The sequence below is a fragment of the Jaculus jaculus genome, chromosome 1, assembly GCF_020740685.1.
Source record: "Jaculus jaculus isolate mJacJac1 chromosome 1, mJacJac1.mat.Y.cur, whole genome shotgun sequence".
NCBI lineage: Eukaryota > Metazoa > Chordata > Mammalia > Rodentia > Dipodidae > Jaculus > Jaculus jaculus.
Window position 1 is genome coordinate 32,320,433 of NC_059102.1, and position 19,707 is coordinate 32,340,139.

At 45.4% G+C, this 19,707-nt stretch overlaps 1 protein-coding gene across 2 annotated transcripts in view; it reads right to left on the reverse strand.

Annotated features, from left to right (window-relative positions):
- Sufu (SUFU negative regulator of hedgehog signaling) overlaps positions 1 to 19,707 on the reverse strand; it is a 126,869-nt gene that overhangs the window by 53,500 nt on the left and 53,662 nt on the right. For both annotated transcript variants that reach the window (XM_004659396.2, XM_004659395.2), the window contains exons 4-6: positions 1,681 to 1,823; positions 746 to 831; positions 482 to 554 (exon numbers count right to left, since the gene is read on the reverse strand). In XM_004659396.2, coding sequence (XP_004659453.1) covers positions 482 to 554; positions 746 to 831; positions 1,681 to 1,823 — 302 coding nt within the window. The remainder of the gene's footprint in view (positions 1 to 481; positions 555 to 745; positions 832 to 1,680; positions 1,824 to 19,707) is intronic.

Genomic DNA, 19,707 nt, shown 5'->3' on the forward strand with positions numbered 1-19,707 from the left:
ATGCCCAGCTAAAATTCATCCTTTTAAAATGTACAAATTGAGCTGGAGAGATGCCTTAGCAGTTAAGGCACTTACCTGCGAAGCCTAAGGACCCAGGTTTGATTCCATAGTACCCATGTAAAACCAGATGCACATGGTTGGGCATGCGTCTGGAGTTCGTGTGCAGTGGTTAGAGGTCATTCTCTCTTTACTTTCTACTTAGATATGCCTACTCTCTCTATATATATATATCTACTTCTCTCTCTCTCTCAAATAAACAAATTTTTTAATTCACAAATACATGTTATTGAGACTCTTGGGCTGAGATCTCTGCTTTGTTATGAATGTTGCACACAGAATTCAGGGGACAAGTTCTAAATCATGCCATATTTCTACACACTCTCACACAAAGCTCCTCCATTTTCCCAGCATGAAAGCCCATGCTGTTGGGAAGAGGCCTACGCACAGTGTGCTAGCAAGGTTTTCCTCACTCAAGACATACTTGCAGGTGTGGGTCGATCTCAAATATGGTCTCTCCCCTCCGCATGTCCGTTATCAGCCACGGGCCGCCGGCACTGTGGACAAGGCAAGGGGGAGATGGTAACTAAGGGTCTGGGGTGGAGGCCCTGGGCTAACAGCATTCCCTTTGGCTGTTCCAGGCCCAGAATAAAGGACAATGTTAGTGGTCAACGAGGGGCCCACATATGGGGTTGGGTGAGGGAAGGATGCCCATCCCCACACCCCACCCAAGGGGGCATGTACTCACACGGGTACTGTCCTCAGAAGCTCCAGGATGCCCTGCCCATTCCACTGCTGGGCTGAGTGTAGTTCCTCAGTGCAGACACCCACAATCTGAAGTCCAGGACCAAAGGTCATTGTGTGTTAATGACATCCCTTCCAGAAGGTCAATCACCTAGGCTCTCTTGGGGCATCTCAAGTAGGGGCCTACTGGTAGGACCTGTCTGTGCTCCTGGGCTTCTGTGGCAAAAATTGGGTAGTTTCGTTGGGAGGGAACAGCTGGCTGGCTGGCAGATGCCTGAGTGCACAGGCAGATACTGAGGCCTGATCAGGTACCTTATTGGCACAAAGTCTAGCTTTTGGCTGCACAGTAAAAAACCAGAGCTGGTGCCAAGCTCAAGATAGATTTCTTGGGGCTGGTTCTAAGGCACTTGCCTACAAAGCCAAGAGGCTCAGATTCAATTCTCCAGGACCCACGTAAATCAGATGCACAAGGTGGTGCAGTCGTCTGGAGTTCCTTTGCAGTGGCTGGAAGCCCTGGCGTGCCCATTCTCTCTCTGTCTCTCTGCCTTGCGTTCTCTCTCAAACAAGTAAAAAAAAAAAAAATTCTCAGGTCTCTGGAAGCAGGAGTGGGTCTGGGAGATGTTCCTACAGTTGCTAGGCCTTTGTGTAAATCACCAAGACACCAATTGAACTTTGCCTAGATGTCATCAGAACCAAAAGCAAGCACTGGAGACAGCTGGGGACATTCACACCCACTGGGGAAGTTATGAAATAAGCTTGGAGCTGGCTTCCTGCTGGGATGTTCTACTCCCTTCTGCCACTTCAAAAGGTGCAATCAGACAACCTGAACGTACCTAATAAACCATCAGAGGGAAGAGAAGACCAGAAAGAGAAACCGTTACTACCCCATTCCCACACCCCTTGAAAGCCTTCCGGAGTCTCCCCCTTCCAGCGCCTCACCTGTAGAAAGGTAACGACCCCAAAGGGGGTCTGCACAGGCTGCATCTGTGGGTCCTCTGTCAGCAGCATGTGCTGGATTCTTGACTCACTGTTATCCAAAGGGCTATGCCAAGACACGTGGTCGCCGCTGCAGAAGGTGTTTTCTGTGGAAAGACGGGAGGATCCTCAGCATTTGCATCCAGGCCTGGAATCCACCCTGGAACCTCAGAATCCCTGGCTGCCTTCTAGAGTAGCCCGACCTATCTGTTCCTGAGGGACGCAGACAGCTTTGGCCACTTCTGAGCCCCCAAACCATCCCTGCTTGCTCCTTCTGCTTGTCCTTGGAAAAGGAGAGGTTGCTAGTGTGGGTGTGCACTTGACCCAGAAGGCCAAATCAGCTGCCCTTCCCCAGAACCCTCACCTGAGGCAGGAGACAGCAGCCATGATCACGTCTGCCAAGAATGAGGGGCTTCAGGGGGCTACAGTTAAAGGTGCTCACTTGCAAAGTCTGATGGTTTGGCCGGGTGTGGTGGCGCACACCTTTAATTCCAGCACTCAGGAGGCATAGGTAGGATGATCCCTGTGAGTCCGAGGACAAACTGAGACTACATAGTGAATTCCAGGTCAGCCTGGGCTGAAACAAGACCTTACCTTGAAAAACCAAAAAAAAAAAAAAAAAAAAAAAGGCTGACAGCCTGGGTTCAATTCCTTAGTATCCACGTAAAGCCAAATGGACAAAGTGACATATGCATCTGGAGTTTGTTTGCAGTGGCAGGAGGCCCCTGTACAGGCAGGCTAGGAAGCAGCCTTAGAAAAACAGATTGGGGGTGTGTGTGGCTGGACAGATGGCTTAGCAATTAAGGGGCTTGCCTCTGAAACCTAAGGATCCAGGTTCCAGCCAAATGCACAAAGTGGCACATGTGTCTGAAGATGCATGTGCCACCTTGTGTAATTGGCTTATGTGAGTATTGGAGAATGGAACCCTGGTTCTTTGGCTTTGCAGGCAAGCACTTTAACCACTGAGTCACCTCTCCAGCCCTCTTCTTTTCTCTTCTCTTCTCTTTTGGTTTTTCAAGTTAGGGTCTCACTCTAGCCCAGGCTGACCTGGAACTTACTCTGTAGTCTCAGCCTTGCCTTGAACTCACTACTTCTGCCTCCTGAGTACTGGGGTCAAAGGCATGTGCCAGTACACCTGGCTATACAATTTAATTTTCAGATCACATGCATACTCTTGTCATTCTGTAGCTACTAGTAAAGTATAATGTTTAATTTTTTGTTTTTGTTTTTCGAGGTAGGGTCTCTTTATGGCCCAGGCTGACCTGGAATTCACTCTAGTCCCAGGGTAGCCTCGAACTCACAGGAATCCCCCTATCTCTGCCTCCCAGCTGCTGGGATTAAAGGCATGTACCATGAGGCCCAGCGTATAATGTTTAATTTCTAAAGATAAAAACATGAATTAGCTAGGTGTGGTGGTGCATGCCTCTAATCCTAGCACCTTGGAGGCCAAGGCAGAAGGATCGCCATGAGTTTGAGGCCACCCAGAGACTACATAGGTCTGCCTGGGCTAGAGCGAGACCCTACCTCAAAAACAACACAAAACAAAACAAAAACTCACTAATACCTTCTTATGTCCCCTGATGTCACCCAGCCGAGTTATGGGGGAAAGAGAAGGCATGATGCAGGCAGAGTAAATGACTATCCCAGGTCTCCTGCCTCCTGATAGATACCTCAGATCCCCTTTCCTTCATCAGTGTCTAAAAGTCGCTTGCATCCTCTCCAAGTAAGAAATGATAGAGAGTACGGGGCGGGGCGCACACCTGCAATCCCAGCACTGGGAGGCTGAGGTAGGAGGACCACTGTGAGTTCAAGGCCAGCAGCCTGGGCTACAGACTGAGTTCCAGTTTGGCAGCCTGGACTACAGTAAGATGGAAGGAAGAAAGGGAAAAAGGAAGGGAAGGAGGGAGGGAAGAAGGAAGGAAAGAAAGAAAAAGAAATTGAACTAATAATTAAAAACTAAACCCCCTAAACACTCCCTTTCCCGCAATCCAGGCCCAGATGACTTCACTTGTAAAGTCTGCCAAACACTTAGACAAGAATTAATGCCAATTCTTCATAAGCTCTTCCAAAAAATAAAAAAGGAAACACTTCTCATTTCATTATATGAAGCCAATATTATCCTGATACTAAAACCAGATAAAAGAATGATAAGGAAAAAAAAAAAAAACCATCGTCTAACATCATTCATACATAGAACAATAAACTCCCAACAAAATAACAGCAAACCAAGCTCTGCAACACATAGAGAGAGATGATATATAATGATCAAGTGGGCTTTATCACAGAAGTGCAAGCTTGGAGATGGCTTAACGGTTAAAGCGCTTGCCTGTGAAGGTTAAGGACCCAGGCTCAATTCCCCAGTACCCATGTAAGCCACATACACAGGGTGGCACATGTGTCTGGAGTTTGTTTGCAGTGGCTAGAGGCCCTGGTGTGCCCAATCCCTGTCCCTCCCCCTAGTAATAACTAAATTTTAAAAAAGAAATGCAAGCTTGATTTAGTATATCAAAATCAACCTTAGGTAAAAAAAAAAAAAAAAGCCAGCCACAAAAGACCATATGTTACCTGATAGTGCTGAATCATCCCAACTAGACTGCTTTAAGGCCAGGCATGGTGGCGCATTCCTTTAATCCCAGCACTTGGGAGGCAGAGGTAGAATGATTGCCCAAGAGTTTGAGGCCACCCTGAGACTACAGAGTGAATTCCAGGTCAGCCTCCAAAGACACCCCCCCAAAAAATACTTTAAATAAGGAGAGGGTGGAAGGTATGAGAGGCTCTGTGGACAAAGTACCCAGACCTCATGGAAGCAGCCAGAAGCAGTGACGGGCTTCTGTAATCCCAGCATGGTTAACACTGATGGCTGAGAGGCAGAGAGAGAATTTTCTAGAAGCTGGAGGTGAGCATAGCACATAACAGCACGGTGACAATCCTGAGCGAGAAACCCTCCCTAAAATGAGGTGGACAGGAGAGGACTGACCTGGAAGTTGTCCTCTGGCTTCTATATGCGTGCCTTGATCTGTGTGCTTCCCTCACCACCCTGTGACATATGAACACAGGCTCACATACTTACAAATAAATGAAATTAAAATTAAATAAAGGATCCAGGTGTGGTGGTCCATGCCTTTAATCCCAGTACTTAGGAGGCTGAGGTAGGAGGATCATTCTGAGTTTGAGGCCATCCTGAGTGAATTCCAGGTCAGCCTGGGCTAGAGTGAGACCTTACCTTGAAAACCAAAAAAAAGAAAACAAAACCCAAAAAACAAAATAAAACAAAAAAATTAAATAAAGAAGGTGGAAGAAGGGCTTGAGAGATGGCTTAGTTGTTAAGCACTTGCCTGTGAAGCCTAAGACCCCCCCCCACCTGTTCGAGGCTCGGTTCCCCAGGACCCACGTTAGCCAGATGCACAAGGGGACGCACGCGTCTGCAGTTCGTTTGCAGTGGCTGGAGGCCCTGGTGCGCCCATTCTCTGTCTCCCTCTTTCTCTCTGTCTGTCACTCCCAAATAAATAAGTAAAAATAAACAACCACAACAACAAAAGGTGGAAGAAGAGAATGATGATGATAACGGGATGAGGCAAAATAGAAGCTAAGCCATGACACCTTGGAGTTCTTGTTCCCTCCCCAGGTTCACCAGCTGGCCTGGCAGAAAGGTGACTAACAATGTTGGGATACCACAGCATGTTATAGCATGACTCAGTCACCCACCAATGTTTTACTTTGTATTTATTTATTTGTTTGTTTGTTTGTTTGTTTGTTTGAGAGAGAGAGAGAGAGAGAGAGGAAGAGGACAAAAAGAGAGAATGGATATGCCAGGGCCTCCAGCCACTGCAACCAAACTCCAGACACATGTTCCCTTATGCCTCTGGCTTACACGGGTCTTGGGGAATCGAACCAAGGCCCTTAGGCTTCACAGGCAAATGCCTTAACTGCCCCAGCCCCCTTTTTTAAAAAAAAATTTTTTTTTGAGACAGAAAGAAAGAAGCAGAGAGAGAGAGAATGGGCGCGCCATATCCTCCAGCCACTACAAACAAATTCCAGATGCATTGCCAACTTGTGCATCTGGCTTATGTGGGTACTGGGGAATTGAATCTGGGTCCTTAGGCCTTGCAGGCAAGCATCTTAACCACTAAGCCATCCCTCCAGTCCCACCAACATTAGATTATCCACAGTTGAGAAAAGGATCATTTTTAAATTTAGTTTATTATTCTATTTATTTGCAAGCAGAGACAGAGAGAAGAAAGAGAGGGGGGTCTTCAGTTGCTGCAAATGAACCCCAGATGCATGTACCACTTTGGGCATCTGACTTTATGTGGGGACCAGTCAATCAGACCTGGGTCATTAGGCTGTGTAGGCAAGTACCTTAACCACTGAGCCACCTCTCCAGCTCGTCTAAGGTCACATGGCATGCTTCCCAAGTCCACATCCATCAGAAGTTTTGCTTTATCTATGGACCACTTATACTATTACTGATGTGTACTCCCCCTAAAACAAACACAGCTGAACCTAAACACACTTCTCAGTTCTAGGGGTGGAACTCAGGAGTTGTATGTGCTAGGGTGCATTCAACAATGAACTACATCCCAACAAACTTGTAACAGTAACTTCACATCACCACACTAAGCAAGGAACATACATGGAAATCAGTGTTACTTACTGCTAAGTAGAATTTGATAGCTTCAAGACAATACAATGAAAAAAACATTAAAAGTTAACTGATATTGTTGCTAGATTGCTTAAAACAGAAGGGAACAAGTGTCAGAAAGCTGTGCAAGGATTAAGCAGTCATCAAACAAAGACAAAAAAAACCCCCAACAACCCAGGATTGATAGGACTAGTGTAGGGAAGAGACACTTTATTATTTGTTATAGAATGCCTTGTCCAGTTATCAACTAAACTCTGCTGGTTCTAAAGGCAGACAGACCTTAGCACAATAGTGAACTTTGGAGTTGACAGAGCCCAGTTCGTATCTGACTCACCCCTTAATAGCTGTAATCCTGGGCAACTAACCCAACCATAATATCTAAGTCTGTAATCAGAAACTAGATTGCCTAGTGGAATGCTGTCTACTGCCAAATTTTCTATTTCCTATGCTGAGAGTACTGTATGGATAGATAGATACTCTCCATCAATGCCTTGCCACCAGAAAACAGGACAGCCAATGAGCTCGTAGTAACATGACATGCCCAGTAGGTGGCATCATTGCTCCTGGTTTGAAAAACAGATGGCAGTTCCCTCTGGGCCTGTCACAGCTCTTAGAGGTTTGGTCTGTAGCAAACTACAAGCCAGACAGGGATTTAAGCCAGACATAGAGAAAACGCTGGCAAGGTTTAGAGCTATGACCTTTTTATTAACCATTAATGACAGTCACTTAAAAATAAATGTGCAAACCCAAACTGTCTCAGTAAGTGATCAAATGGCACTTTGTACAGGCTTAAATTTGGGAAGGGGCTTAACTTTCAGGCAGCTATGAGGAGACCCTATGGCAAGAAAAGGAACACAAGCTAAGTTGCTGTTCTAGGACCAACACATTCCACCCGAGCACGTGTGTGGTCAAGATTTGGCACAAGGTACTACTGAGTTAAGAGGGGAGGAGCAGGATGTGTAATAACATTCCAGAGAAGTGTTTTAGAGAGCAAGACAACACTAACAGAACCTTCCAGTGAGGGGCAGAGACTGCAGGGGCGAACAGTCGGTCCTTCTTAACAATGAAAGAACCTTGGTCACAGTTTTCAAGCCTGGGATGATGCCACAAAGGGCTCATTCTTGAGTCCGATCTAGTCTTTATGCCCTGGACGCTTGGTGTGGAGCCCCCATGGGTCTCAGCACTCAGAGCAGCCACAGGATGGGTTCAGCCCTGCAGAGGGGTTTTCAAATGCTAATAATGCCTCAGTTGGGAGCCCAGCTGTCCAGCTAGGGGCTATAGGGGCTCACTCCCTTTCTCTGCTTCCCTAAATCCCTTCATTACAACAGTCAAAATCCCTGAGGCCCTCACCTGAGCCATACTGTAGTGGCCAGGCTTGGGGGGGGGGGGGGGACTGAAAGAAGGTCATTCCAAGTGGGGGCTGGGGAGGTGCTTACCACTCCTTTTCCTCCAGTGAGCTTGCCCTCAGGAACCAGGAGAATCCCTCTTAGCTCCCCAGTAGAGCCCAAAAAAATTCTTGCTAAAGTCCAATCCCTGGCTCGAAAGATTTCATGACTCCACATCACTTCCCCCGGCAACAACTCCCTGCTTGTGAGTGTGCACACACGCACGTGCAGAGCTGAATGGGTATGGAGACTCCAGTGGGTTCGCAAACTGACCATCACTCAGCCCCATCTCCTTAACATCCTTGGGCCATGGTGGTCTAAACTCATACTGGCCCAGACATAACAAATTAGCAAACAATATAGGGAAATGGGTTGCAGAAGAAAAGAGCTATTGTTTAATAATTAGTGTTGCCTTTGAAACACTGGAGAAATGAATGTACTCTCCAAAGGTTCCCAGTTCTGGAGCACAGTCTGCCTGTACCTGCATCAATGTACAACACAGTCCCAGTGATATTCCACACAATGGCCAGGAGAGTAACACCCACCCTCACTGGGAGGTATGGAGAGGAAGCTAGTATCTTCTTTAGGGTTTCTATGGTTGAGATTTGGGGCCCCTGAAGGCAAATGCCTGTTCTTCCAGGTGTTCTTTTGAGCACCCTATGATGATCATATACTTTTTTTTTTTGTTTTTGGAGGTAGGGTTTCACTCTAGTCCAGGCAGACCTGGAATTCACTATGTAGTCTCAGGCTGGCCTTGAACTCACAGTGATCCTCTTACCACAAGGAACCTGAGACAGCAGCTAAATGTAAGGATGTATGGATATCACATAGGAGCAAAATCAAAATACATCATGGGTAATTAATTCTCATTTAACACTGGACCTCCTACTGCAGGGAGAGAAAAAGATTAGATCCTTCAGAGCTTTGAAGCTTCAGTTAGTACAAAAAACTAGGACTCTGGGCTGTGAAATGACTTAGCTGTTAAGTTGTTTGCTTGTGAAGCTAAGGACCCTGGTTTAATTCCCCAGGACCCATGTGCACAAGGGGGCTCATGCATCTGGAATTAATTTGCAGTGGCTAAAGGTCCTGGTGTGCCCATTCTCTCTATCTGCCTCTTTCCCTCTCTGTCAAATAAATAAAAACAGTATTTTTTAAAAAAACTTGCATTCTTACCTTTACACACACACACAGAGAGAGAGAGAGAGAGAGAGCTCAAGCAGACAAACACATAGTAGCCCCAGTGCGGGGCTTCAACAGGCTAAGACAGAGCTGTTCTTTAAGAAACAAGAGCTAGAGGTCTGGAGGGCTTAGCAGTTAAGGCATTTGCCTGCAAAGCCAAAGGACCCAGGTTCAATTCCCCAAGACCCACATTAGCCAGCTGCACAAGGGGGTGCACACGTCTGGAGTTTGTGTGCAGTGGCTGGAGGCCCTGGCATGCCTATTCTCTCTCTCTCCTCTCCCTCTTTCTCTGTCAAATAAATAAATTAAATTAAATTTTAAAGAAAGAAAGAAACAAGAGCCAGAGCTGGGAGTGGTGGTGTAAGCCTGGAGAGATGGCTTAACAGTTAAGGCATTTGCCTGAGAAATCAAAGGACCCAGGTTCGATTCCCCAGGACCTACGTAAGCCAGATGCACAAGATGGTGCATGTGTCTGGAGTTCGTCTGGCGGGAGGCCCTGGCACACCCATTCTCTATCTGCCTCTCTCTCTCTAATAAATAAAAACATTTTAAAAAATATCCCAGCACTCGGGAGGCAGAGGTAGGAGGGACTACACAATTGCAAGATTACATAGTAAATTTCAGATCAGTCCAGGCTAGAACAAGACCCTACCTCAAAAAGACCCAGGCATGGTGGCACACACCTTTAATACCAGCAATCACTCCTCAGGAAGCTGAGTTCGAGGCCTCCCTGAGATTAGAGAGTAAATTCCAGACTAGCTTGGGCTAGCTACAATGATATCGTACCTCAAAACAAAACAAAACAAACAAACAAAAAAAAAACACGAGGCTGGAGAGATGGCTTAGCAGTTAAGGTGCATGCCTCCAGGTCCCACGTAAGCCAGATGCACACAGTGGCACATGCATATGGAGTTCGTTTTCAGTGGCTAGAGGTCCTGACGTGCCCATTCAACACTCTCTCTCCCTTTGCCTCTCTCTCTCTCCGTCTCTAATACAAATAAAAAAAATAAAATCTTGAAAAAAAAAATCTTCTCCATGTAGACCAGCTGACAGAAAGCTGGAAAAAGCCACAGTGCATGCAGTTCAATGGGAGAGAGAGAAATCACCAGTGAAGATACTCAACAGTGGACACTGCAAGCTTTAAATTTGCCCAGCCAGGTCAAATGAGCCAATGGGTGCAATGGTGGCATATCTGTTATGGGGGAAACCAACCACTCTCTAATTGGACTGGAGGATCATTCCATGGGAGGGAATACATCCCTGATATTGAAAACCTACAAGTGGGTAGTCATGAGCCCTAGGGGTGTAAGGTCTGCTGGTGTCTGTCTAAATGTATATAGTATGCTCACCAAACTGCCCAGTAAGCACTTCTCTTAATGTTCATACCCATATATTATTAATGCTACTCTCACTTTTGGTAGAAATCTTCTCTTTTCAGATGGCAATGACCTTGGGATGACTCAGAAGGCACTATGGTGCTGAGAAATGACAGAGGAGTGCTCAGCACTGAAATATCTCTATCATACCTTCCAAGGCTCAGGGTCCATTGAGGAAGAGGTGGTGGAAAGAATGTAAGAGCCAAAGGAAGGGTAGAACTCCTTACAACATGCTCCCCCAGACACAAAATGGCCTGGATATCCATGACCTCACAATGCCTGACACTACCTACACAAGACCCTCATAATAGGAGGAAAAGATCATGACACCCAAAAAAAGAAAGACTGAGAGGGGGAGGGGATCAGATGAAGAGTGGAGTTTCAAAGGGGACAGTGGGGGAAGGGATGGAATTACCATGGGATATTAACTACAATTATTTAAGTTGTCAATAATAAATAAATAAATAAGAGCCAGGCATGGTGGTACATACCTTTACTCCCAACAATCACTCAGGAGGCTGAGTTTGAGGCCTCCCTGAGACTACAGAGTAAATTCTAGGCTATCTTGGGCTACAGTGAGAACCTACCTCAAAGACAGAGAGAGAAAAAAAAGAAACAAGAACAATGGGGCTGGAGAGATGGCTGATCAGTTAAGGCACTTGCCTGCAAAGCCTAATAACCTGGGTTTAATTCCTCATTTCCCAGATAAAGCCAGATGCACAAGATGGTGCATGCATCTAGAGTACGTTTGTAGTGGAGGCCCTGGCGCATCCATTCTCTGTCTCTTCTCTCTCTCTCTCTCTCTCTCTCTCTCTCTCTCTCTCTCTCTCTCTCTGTGCTTGCAAATAAATAATTTTTTTAAAAAAAGAAACTTAAATAAAAGAAAGAATAAAAAAAAGACAAAAAAAAAAAAGAAAAAAGAAAAAGAAACATGAACAAAACAAGCAAACAAATAATGGGGGAAAACCAAAACAGATTTTTGTGTGGTCAGTAAACTTCCAGTATTAGAAGGTAAAGAGGAGACGGTGCAAATGGTGGCCAGTCTTAAATTTTTCCAACTGGTCAAGTGGTAGAAGCAAGAATTACCTCTATTCCCACCCATTTTTCCTTTAAAAAATATTTTTTTTGGGGGGGGTTTCCAAGGCAGGGTCTCGTTCTAGCTTAGGTTGATCTGGAATTCACTATGTAGTCTCAGGGTGGCCTCAAACTCATGGTGTTCCTCCTACCTCTGCCTCCCAAGTGCTGGGATTAAAGGCGTGCGCCCCCACGCCAGGGACCTTTTTATAATTCTAAATGCAGTATTCTACCTGAAAAGTTCACACAAGTGTCTGGTTCTCAACTAGTTGTGTCTGATACTATTTTGGCTAAATGTGTGTGCAAAGGAGAAATGCACATTCAGTAGCCTTGATGAAGAAGAGTGAGTGGAACTTGGGTCTGGCGCAGCATGCCTGGAATCCCAGTACTTGAGCGGCAGATGAGGAGCACAGAAAGTTTGAGGCCAGAGGTTGGGGTGATGGCTCGGAGGCTAAAGGGGCTTGCTTGCAAAGCCTACTGGCCCAGGTTCAATTTTCCATCACCTACCTGGATGTGCACAAAGTGGAGTATGTATCTCAAGTTCTTTTCCTGCAGCAGGCCCTGGCATACTCATTTCTCTGTCTCTCTCAGATATATAAAATAAAAATATTTATTTTTTATGGCTGGAGAGATGTCTCAGCAGTTAAGGTGCCTGCTCATAAAGCCTGACATCCTGGGTTCTATGTCCCAGTACCCATGTAAGGCCAGATGCACAAAGTGGCACATGGATCTGGAGCTCATTTGTACTGGCCAGAAGCCCTGGTGTGCCCATTCTCTCTTTTTTTCTCTCTCCTTGTAAATAAATAAAAATATTTAAAAATTAGGTTTTTTGCTTTTGTTTTGGGTTTTTCAAGGTAAGGTCTCTCTAGCCCAGGGTGACTTGAAATTCTCTCAGCATTCTCAGGCTGGTTTTGAACTCACAGTTATCCTTCTACCTCTGCCTCCCAAGTACTGGGATTAAAGGCATGTACTACCACCTTGCCAATCTATTTAAAAAAAAATTATTATTGTAATTTATTTATTTGAGAGAGAGAGAGAGAGAATGGGTACACCAGGCCCCCTAGCCACTGCAAACAAACTCTGGACACATGTGCCAGCATGTACGTCTGGCTTATGTGGGTCCTGGAGACTCAAACCTGGGTCCTTTGGCTTTGTAGACAAATGCCTTAACTGCTAAGCCATTTTTTCCAGCCCCCTTGTTTTTAAGAAAAAGGAAGCCTGATGTGCTAGAGAGATGGTTTCTCAAAAACAAAAGCAAAGGCTGGAGAGATGGTTCAGTGGTTACAGGCACTTGTTTGCAAACCCTTGGTGGCCCAGGTCCAATTTCTCAGTACCCACATAAAGCCAGATGCACAAAGTGGTGCATGCACCTGGAGTATGTTTGCAGTGTCAGGAAGCCCTGGCATACCTATGCTTGCTTGCTCTTGCTCTTTCTCTCTCCCTGCCTTTCTGTCACTCTCGATTTAAATAAATAAAACATTAAAGTATATCTTCAGAAAACAAAAGAAAAGCAAAAGGAGACATATTTGCGCTTTCAAAACTGAAAGGATTGGCTGCAGAAATGGCTCACCAGTTAAGGCACTTGCCTGCAAAAACCAACAAACCTGGGTTGTTAACCCTTAACCTTAACTGCTAAGCCATCTCTCCAGCCCCTTTTCTTGCTTTTTAGATAGTTTCTTGCTATGTAGCCTGGCTGGCCTCAAATTTATGATCCTCCTGCCTCAGCTTCCCCAATGCTGGGATATGTGGTATGGTATGTGTCACCACTTCCTGTACATTTTTTTTTTGTTCTAAGCTGTTTGATCTGTTGTTCAGGTACCTCTCTGTGAGATTGAAGAGTGCTCACTCTGGAGACTTGTAACTGCCCTTGTTCTTCTTCCTATCTTTAACCAGCAGAGGGCCACCACCTACCTATACATAAGTCAGGGTCCACGCCACTTTCCTCTTAAAGCACAGGACCTAGGGAGTTTAAACTTAAGAGTCCTATATATTCCTCTACCAAAAATAATAAATAAATGCTAGGGCAGGAGACAGGGCTCAGCCATTAAAGGCACTTGTTAGAAAGGCCTTATGGCCCAGGTTCAATTCCCCAGTATCCAAATAAAGCCAAATGCACAAAGTAGCGCATGTATCTGGGGTTCATTCGCAGTGGCAAGAGACCCTGATGCGCCAATTTCCTCTCTCTCCCTCTTTCTTTCTCCCTCTCTCTCTCTCCTTGTTAACAAATAAAAATATTTTTCTTAAATGCTAGGTTTCCCTCTTAGCACAGTAGGAAGTGCATCATTCTCATAAAAACGCTAGGAACAGCCGGGTGGTAGCACATGCCTTTAATCTCAGCACTCAGGAGGCAGGGTAGGAAGATTGCCATGAGTTCAAGGCCACCCTGAGACTACATAGTGAATTCCAAGTCAGCCTGGGCTAGAGCAAGACCCTATCTCAAAGAAAAAACAACAACAAAAATACAAAAAAAAAAAAACACCAAAAACAAACAAACAAAACCACTAGGAACTTTAAGATCAAACATATACTTCCACTCTTTCCATCCTTTTCTGGGAAAGACTGGTTACACCCAGGAATCTGTAAGTGAGTACAAAAGTCACTTTGGAGGCCAATACAAAAGGCACCTTCGCTTTCTAATTATTCTATTTTTTAGCATCTATTTGAGAACAAAGCATGTTCATAAGGAGAAATGTGCAAGGAAAGTTCTCTATGCTCAACTGATTGCACTAGTAGATCATATGAATAGCCACTCTGAATTCATGCTGCTCCTACCTCTGCTGGGATCAAAGGCATGCACCACTATGCCCAGCTGGACTTACAACTTTGGATTTCTTCTCTCTAGACTTTGACATGCATCAGTAAATGGCCAGTAGCAAACACTATCAAAAACTTGACCACACACACACACACACACACACACACACACACACACACACACATTTCCTCTTCTTCCCCCTGAGCCATCACTCCATGAGGTGGCTGAACAAATTACTATAAATAGTGCTTCAATTAATAGTCTTATTTTTATCCTGGGTTTGATCCCCAGTACTGCCAAAAATAATTTTGTGACTGTCTTTTCATATCTTTGGTTATTCTTTGAGATTCCTAGAAGTAGGACTGCATTTTGCTGGATAATAATGCATTCTCTTCCAACTCACCATGAAATATGAAACTGGGGTTTGGAGAGATGGCTTAGCAGTTAAAGAAAGCACTTGCTTGCAAAGCCAAAGGACTCAGGTTTGATTCCCCAGACCCACATAAACCAGATGCACAAGATGGCACATGCATCGTTTGCAGTGGCTGGAGGCCATGGCACACCCATTTTGGGGGAAAAAAAAATGATGAAACTACCTGTTTCTCCAGGCTTGTGCTGATCATCAGTCTGATAAGGGGAAAGTGGCACCTCCAGACACGTTACCTTGCATGTCCCTTATACGGGTGGCATGAACACCTTTCTTTTCATGTGTATAAAACATCAATTTGTAGCCCGGAGAGTTGGGCATGTGGTATACATCTGTAATCCTAGCACTTGGGAGGCAGAGGCAGGAAGATCAGAAATTAAAGGTCATTCCCAGCTACAGGTCTAGTTTGAGCCCAGCCTGAAATACATGAGACAACGTCTCAAAAAAAAGTGTGGTGGAGAAGCTGGAGAGATGCCTCTTACTCTCTCTGTCTCTCATAAATAAATAAATGGCAAAACAGAGGAGTCTCCATATAATGGCATTCTCCTTTGTTTTGTTCTCTAATGTAATTTTCTTTGCCATGAAATCTTAAACAAGTCACTAACCTTTCCTGCGTTTGTCTTCCCACATACAAGACATGACATGATAATGCTGTTATCTACTTTTCAAGGTAATTTCAAGATTCAATCACTGGCAAACAGGACCACAATGTTTATAGGCTTCCTGCAAAATCTCGCAGGTCAGACCTGGAGGGCCTGGGACAGAGAACCCAGAGAAGGAGCAGGAACAGAAGTGACCATGCTACGTACCAGAAGCAGTCTCAAGAATTCTGGCCTGAGGGTTTGGAGAGATGGTTCATTTGGTAAAGAGCTTATCCTGCAAGCATGAGGACCTGAGTTCACATCCCAGCACCCATGTAAAAGCTGGGTGTAGAAGCAGGGTGTGGTGGCGCACGCCTTTAATCCCAGTACTAGGAGGCCGAGGTAGGAGGATCACCATGAGTTTGAGGCCACCCTGAAACTACATAGTGAATTTTAGGTCAGCCTGCGCTAAAGTGAGACCCTACCTCAAAAAACAAAACAAAACAAAAAATTGAGCATTTTTATTTTATCTTTATTTTTTGGGGTTTTTCTGAGGTAGGGTCCCACTCTAGCTCAGGCTGACCTGAAATTCACTATGTAGTCTCAGGGTGGCTTTGAACTCAGTGATCCTCCTACCTCTGCCTCCCAAGTGCTGGGATTAAAGGTGTGTGTCACCATGCACAGCCAAAAATTAGGAATTTGATTATAAATCCTCAGAAGAAAGTGTTGGCAATTACATCTCAACACTAGCGGTGCTCATATCTGAGAAGCAGGACTAGTAGGAAAAGTGATTTTCATTGTTTACATATTTTTCTGTTGTTTAAATCTCTTGTCATAAGCCCATGTAACTTTGTAGTATATAATTGAAAATGAAAATAAACATTATCTAGATCTCAGCCCCTGAGGCAGCCACTCTTATTTGGTTATCATTCTCTAGACATGTCTTTGTACCTGAGCTAATTAGACAGTTTACTGAGTACTGTGTGTGATAACATGCTTGCCTCACCCAGCATCATCACGGAAGTCTTTCATTTGTTTGAGACAAGGCCCTACTCGATAGGCCGGGCTGACCTTGGACTCACTATGTAGCTCAGGCTAGGCCCAAACTCATAGTAATCCTCCTGTCTCAGCCTCCTGATGCTACGATTACAAGTGTGTACCCTGTGTCCAGCTTGAAGTCTTTCTAACTGGATAAAGACAGCTTAGAAGCAATGTTTGGGATGATGTGTGGCGTTTTCTTGCATGGTAGCAGCCTGAAACCCCTCTCTTGATGAGCTTTCCAACCGTTTCCAGGCTCCCCAGTTTAAACAGTGCTATAAGAATCACTCATGTATGTACAGTGTGGCCATTGCACCCCCTTAACTCAGGATAAATTCCTAAATTGTCCTTGACAGGTCGTGAGGTGTGCACGTTTTGCAGTTGGGTGCCTGTGTCCTCCAAGAAAGTGAATGTACTAGGTTGTGTGGCCGTGACCATGACAGCCACCGTGTTCTCACACCAGCAGGCCCAGACACCAAGAAAGTTCTCTGTCACCTTTGAAGTCCACAAAAGGAGTCATGGGAATCTTCCATCTTTTGGTCATTTCAAAGCTGGCTGGATTCCAGAGTTAAGGCAGTTCTTTGAGGTTAAAGACTAAGCAGACGCAGTCTTAGCCCTCCCTGCTTTCTAAGCTCATCCTCGCCCTGGCAAGGAGCCTGGCTTAAGCCCCAAAATATTATTAGTAATGATCATTGCTGCCTCTCCCTTTAACCAGACCAAACGTACTTGGTCATCCATACCTTCTTTCCCATATATGAGTAGTGGGAGAAGTTGGGAAGAATTGGAGATGGGGTGTAGAAAGCTGGGGTCTAGACTTTACCCATGTACCTTTGCATGTAATTTCTGACCCAACAGCCCTCATGGGAGCTACTTTCTACAGAGGCCTTGGCAAATTAGAGTGAATCCAGACAAGGGTAGCTTTCAGACTGGCCAGACCTCTGAGCTGTGTGGTCTGAGAGGAATGGTTATACAGGTAAGGGAACTGGAGGTGTTTTCATTTGGAGGAAAGACTGCCAGAGTGTTGAGCTATGATCCACAACAGGTGCTTAAAAATATTTGAGGTCTTGCCATATGGAAAAGGGATTTGCTTTTTCCTTTAAAAAAAAAAATTCCTCTTAATGGACTTAACTAGAAAACTGTTGGCTATTCATTGGCTCCTGGAAGCATTTCCTAACATGGAAGGGCCTTGGGAGGTACTCTGAAGCTGTCCTGGTAAAGTCTGGGCAGTTTCTAGCCCAGGCCAGTGCAGAAGAGATTTTAAGTACTCAGTGTGGACTTGGTGATTTGGGAGCTTGGATGGCTAAAGGCCCCTAAAAAATAATGCTGGAGCTAGGCGTGGTGGCGCACACCTTTAATCCCAGCACTTGGGAGGCAGAGGTAGGAGGATCGCTGTGAGTTCAAGGCCATACTGAGACTACAGAGTGAATTCCAGGTCAGCCTGAGCTAGAGTGAGACACTACCTCAAAAAATCAAAAACAAACAAACAAAATCCTATTTTCTTCCATCTGTATTGGGGATAGAACCCAGGGCCTGATCTATACCCTATCCTTCATATTGGCTTTGTTGTTTTTATTTATTTATTTATTCATTTGAGAGCAATTAACAGAGAGAGAAAGAAAGAGAGAGCGCGCGCACCAGCCAGGACTTTCGAACGCTGCCAAAGAACTCCAGACCAGACCCGCGCGCCCCCTGGTGCACACGTGCGACATTACACACTTGCATCACTGCATCTGTGATATTGCCTTTTTAAAGTAAAAATTTAACTCCATTGTGCTTATTGTTTTAAGACTTCCTTTTCCCCCACATTTTCAATAATATTTGGATATTTCAATAGCAAGAACAATTGGGGAAATCAACGTGTTCCAGCTAGGACAGACAATAATGTGTGTGAGCGCAGCGTGGCATGGTGGCGCACGCCTTTAATCCCAGCACTTGGGAGGCAGAGGTAGGTGGATCCCATGAGTTCCAGGCTACCCTGGGCTACAGTGAGACCCTACCTCGAAAAAAACAATAACAAAAATAATAATAGCCGGGCGTGGTAGTGCACGCTTTTAATCCCAGCACTCAGGAGGCAAGAGGTAGGAGTTCAAGGCCATCCTGGGACTACATAATGAATTCCAGGTCAGGTCAGCCTGGGCTACACTGAAAACCCTATCCCCCCCAAAAAAAATAATAATGTGTGTGTGATCTGAGTGAAGAGAAGTAAGGGATAAAGGTGTCCAGTGTTCAAGTCATCCCATTGCTCAGTATGGGAAGGACCCAGGCATGGCCAGTAATAAGCCCATAGTGTCCTGGTCTAAACTGTCAAATCCAAACAAGGTCTGCAGGAGGTAGGACCCAGTGCTCAGAAAGGCTGCAACCTCTTCCAGAGACACTCCTTGGCCCAGAGCAATGTCCCAGGAATTCATCTTCCACAGAGCCAAGGGGACTAGCCAACATCTCCTGAAAATCACCAGAGCACCTTTTTAGCTCCTCCCCGGTTCCAGTTCCAACTGTCATATTCCTGGAGAGGAGAGTTCTGTGAGAAGTCAGAGATGCTTTTGGAACGTCATCAGAACTCTGGGTAGAAGGCCAGGCCCATATCTGGGCCCTGAGTCCTGCAAAAAAACCACGCAAGCAGCCTGCCCTCACATCTGCCCTGTGAAGCAACAGGACAGGCCTGGTTGGATATGGGATCTACTCCCAGGGGTCCCAGGCAGGGCTTATGAGCATCTGGTTCACCATGAAAGAACTCGAAAGAAGTATCTTGCCAGAGAGCTGGAGAGCCACCGGCAAACACCCTCTGCTCCTCCCGACACTAGTGGTGAGGACAGGGGCTGCTACTCAGTCGGGCCAGTCTTCTGGGAAGTACAGGTGGCACATGCGTCTGGAGTTCATTTGCAGTGCATGGAGGCCCTGGTGTGCCCATTCTACCTGCCTCCCTCCCTCTCTCTAATGAATAAATAAATAAAATGTTTTTTTCAAAAAGGATTCTCTACTTTAAAAAAGAGCCCAGTCACGGCTATGTCCCTTTAGTTTTTCTTTTCTAATAATAAAGTTTTCAAAGAGCAGGAAGGTACAAAAGGGAAAATACCAATGACTTCAACCCCATCTACCACAGTAAGAGGGTTTCTGTGAGTAATTTCACGTGCACATGGACATGCTATTATCAGATCTGGAAACTGACTGTAGGAGTGTGCTCTGTTTCTTCTTCTTTTTGCAAGGGGGAAGGAAAGGCAGGATCTCACTGTAGCCCAGGCTGACCTGGAACTTACTCTGTAGTCCCAGACTGGTCTCGAACTCACACCAATCCCCCCACCTCTGCCTCCTGAGCAGTGTGGGGATTACAAGGATCAAAGGCTTTTAAGTGTTTCCAAGGCAAGTATGGTGGAACACACTTGTAATACCAGCACCTGGGAGACAGAGGCAGGAGGATCAGAAGTTCAAAGTCACCCTTGGTTAGTGAGTTTGAGGTAATCCTGTGCTACATAAGACTCTGTATCAGAAAACCAAGAGTGCTTGCTTCCTTTTATTTCAACTTTTTTTGAGGGGCAG